Source organism: Oryx dammah, unplaced genomic scaffold (assembly GCF_014754425.2).
Source record: "Oryx dammah isolate SB20612 unplaced genomic scaffold, SCBI_Odam_1.1 HiC_scaffold_4183, whole genome shotgun sequence".
NCBI lineage: Eukaryota > Metazoa > Chordata > Mammalia > Artiodactyla > Bovidae > Oryx > Oryx dammah.
This window is the reverse complement of record NW_024074145.1, coordinates 1-3,385: the sequence shown is the minus strand read 5'-3', so window position 1 is coordinate 3,385 and position 3,385 is coordinate 1. Positions and strand designations below refer to the sequence as shown.

Genomic DNA, 3,385 nt, shown 5'->3' with positions numbered 1-3,385 from the left:
AACATAGGATGGCGATTCGTTTCTTGCATGATAGTGTACATGTTTCTGTGCCATTCTCCCAAACTATCCCACCCTCTCCCTCTCCCTCTCCCTCAGAGTCCAAAAGTCCGTTCTGTACATCTGTGTCTCTTCTGCTGTCTCGCATACAGGGTTATCATGACCATCTTTCTAAATTCCATATATATATGTGTTCATATACTGTATTGGTGTTTTTCTTTCTGGCTTAACTTCACTGTGTATAATTGGCTCCAGTTTCATCCATCTCATTAGAATTGATTCATATAAAGTCTGCAAGCAGTAAATGCTGGAGAGGGTGCGGAGAAAAGGGAACCCTCTTACACTCTTGGTGGGAATGCAAACTAGGCCAGCCGCTATGGAGAACCGTGTGGAGATTCCTTAAAAAGTTGCAAATAGAACTGCCATATGACCGAGCAACCCCACTGCTGGGCATACACAGCGAGGAAACCAGAATTGAAAGAGACATATGTACTCCCATGTTCATGGCAGCACTGTTTATAAGAGCCAGGACATGGAAACAACCTAAATGTCCATCAACAGATGAATGGATAAGAAAGCTGTGGTACATATACACAATGGAGTATTACTCAGCCATTAAAAAGAATATATTGTCTTTCTCTGTCTGACTTCCTAAGTATTCTTTTTAATGCTAGTGTAGATTCAAGTATTTACTTAACTTCGTTTTCGGAACATTTGTTGCTACTGTATAGAAATGTGATTGACTTTTAAACTATTTGTCTTGTATTCTGCCAGCTTTATATTAATTCTAATACTTGTGGTTTTCTTCAAGATTTTCTAGATACAAAAGTATGTCATCTCCAATATATTTTGACTTTTTCCTTTCCATTCTGAAGGCTGTTTTTTTTTTTTTTTTTAAACAACAGCAACAATTCCTTTTTGTTACCTGATTGCTCTGGTTATAGAACTGCCAGTATAATGTTGAGCCAGAGTGTGTAATAGACTTCCTTGTGGTGCTCCCCGTCTGAGAGGGAAAGCTTTCAGTTTTACGTTATTAACTATGATGTTAGGTGTGGGTCTTTTACAGGTAGCCTTTGATTGAGAAAGTTCTCTTCTGTTCTTAGTTATTAAGTGCTTCTGTAACCCCTATTATGCAAAGGTGCTCGATTCAGGGAAATGCTTTTTCTGCTGGCAGATGTGTTTTTTTGTTTCATTGTTTTAAAACGGCATAATGTTGATTGATTTTCATATAACGAACCAACTTTGCATACCTCCGTAAATCCCGTGATCATGGCATACAATCTTTTTTATATGTTGTTAGGTGTTGTTTGCCAGTATTTTGTTAAGGACTCTTTCACCTGGGTTCATAAGGGATATCGGTTGTGTGTGTGTGTGTGATGTCTCTGTCTGATATTGGGATGAGAGAAATAGTGGCATCACTTTGCCTGCTATGTGGGGAAGAGACCTGTGGAGTAAAGGATAAAGCATTATTGGATTTAAGTTTAGCCAGGATTAGAGGGAGAAGTTTAGGATATATCAGTGTGGAATTGGGGTGAGATTATCAAGAGAGTTCATTCTCTATTTCCTAGGCCTGTGTTAAGTGCTTGACATTGAATTATGCTGTTTGTTAACTGTGTATAGATACTTTCCACTTTGAATTTGCTACCTATTTTCTTTATTAAGATTTATGAAATTAGGATTTGTGAATCAGTTGTAATGTGCATTTAAGAGACATTTTCTTCCAAGTTTACTACAAAATAAGATGCCATTGAATAGCTGATGCCTTTCAAAAAGAGCTGTTAACCTTAAGTCTAAGAAATAAGCATGTTTGTCTTTAAGATACAGAAACACGTTTAAAAGTTATAAATTTGCCCAAGAAGATGCAACTGGTGTGTGGTTAACTTAGAATTCCAACTTAATCCTCTTTGACTCCAAAGTCCATGTTTCTCAACACTGTACCATAGTGCTTTTGTAAAACTACTCGTGCTTTACATGTGATTTCACCTAATGAGCAGTAGTGGTGGTGTGTTTTTTTTTTCTTTCTTTTTTTAAATAGAAGAGATCAAAGTGAACATGGGAGAAAGCTATGATTCTAGCGTGCTGTAGACTTCTGGTCATAGGTTTTTCAGCTGTCATTCAGTCTCTTTGACACTCAGTGTCTTTGTCTGTAAGATAAGGGTGTTTATAACTAACCCTAGAGTTTTGGAGATAATCAAATTGCACATTTTTCTGTACTTAACTAATACGTAGTATGTTTATACTTAGGTGGCAGTTTGTATAAAGGAAGCACTGGGACTTGTGGCCGCACCCTGTAAGAATGAAAAAGTGTATTAACAATATGGAACCACCATGTATGTTACGTGAAGAAGAACAAGAGCCAGAACTACGGAAGAGCGAGGGAGAAACCAAACAAGTAGATGATGATGATGATGAAGTGATCTTGGTTGGAGTGGAACATGTAAATGAAGATGCTGATGTGATCTTTGTTGGGATGACCTCAGCTTCAAAACCGGTCGTTTCCAACATACTGAACAGAGTCACCCCAGGTTCTTGGTCAAGGAGAAAAAGGTATGGTCACTTCAGGAAAGGTAACGCTCACAAATTACAGCCTGTTAGTCATGTGACTCCTACATCAGAAGCAAAGAGTGTCTTGCGGGTTTCTGACTCTGAATCAAGATCAACAGGTAGTCCTATTATTATTGAACCTTTGTCTCAAGCTGATGATGAAAATATTTCTCCACAAATAGTACCTAATAGCTTCTCAAAGGAGTTACGTTCTTCTTTGATTACCTTCCCAAGTTCATTGCAGCATCCAGCAGCAACAGCAGTTTCTGCAGGAGATATGAATAAAAGTCCTCATGTATCAAAGCGAGTTTTCACTTTGGAAACAAAGAGCACAAATCCCAAAAGGCCTAAACTCAGCGATGGCATGATAGGGGAACATTCTTTAGGTTTTTCCCCTTCAGGTATTGTTCATCCAGTGACTACTCAGCAAAGCACACCAGACCATGTCCATACCTCACTAAGCCATGTTCAGCATGGAGAACCTTGTCCAACACCTTTGGCAAAGGACAATGTTCATTGCAATCCTGTAAGACCTTTAGGGGGAAATGGACTGAGAAAAACTGATTTTCCAAGTTTAGCAAGTCCAAACAAGATTGTTGATCCCACAGGAGGAAATCTGATTGTGTTACTTCGTGACTTCTACTATGGAGAGCATATAGGGGTTGGGCAGCCAGAACCGAAGACTCACACAGCCTTTAAATGCCTCAGCTGCTGGAAAGTTCTAAGAAATGTCAAGTTTATGAATCACATGAAGCACCACTTGGAACTTGAGAGGCTGAGAGGTGACAGCTGGAAATACCACACCACCTGCCAGCACTGCCACCGCCAGTTTCCTACTCCCTTC

The 3,385-nt window shown here is 39.2% G+C and overlaps 1 protein-coding gene across 1 annotated transcript; it reads left to right on the top strand.

Annotated features, from left to right (window-relative positions):
• Positions 1-2,314: 2,314 nt before the first annotated feature.
• Positions 2,315-3,382, top strand: LOC120859898 (zinc finger protein 280B-like; the record flags this gene model as incomplete). The annotated part of the gene is made up of 1 exon (XM_040235814.1): positions 2,315-3,382. A coding segment is annotated over exon 1 (1,068 nt), but the record flags the coding sequence as incomplete, so codon positions are not given.
• Positions 3,383-3,385: the final 3 nt, after the last annotated feature.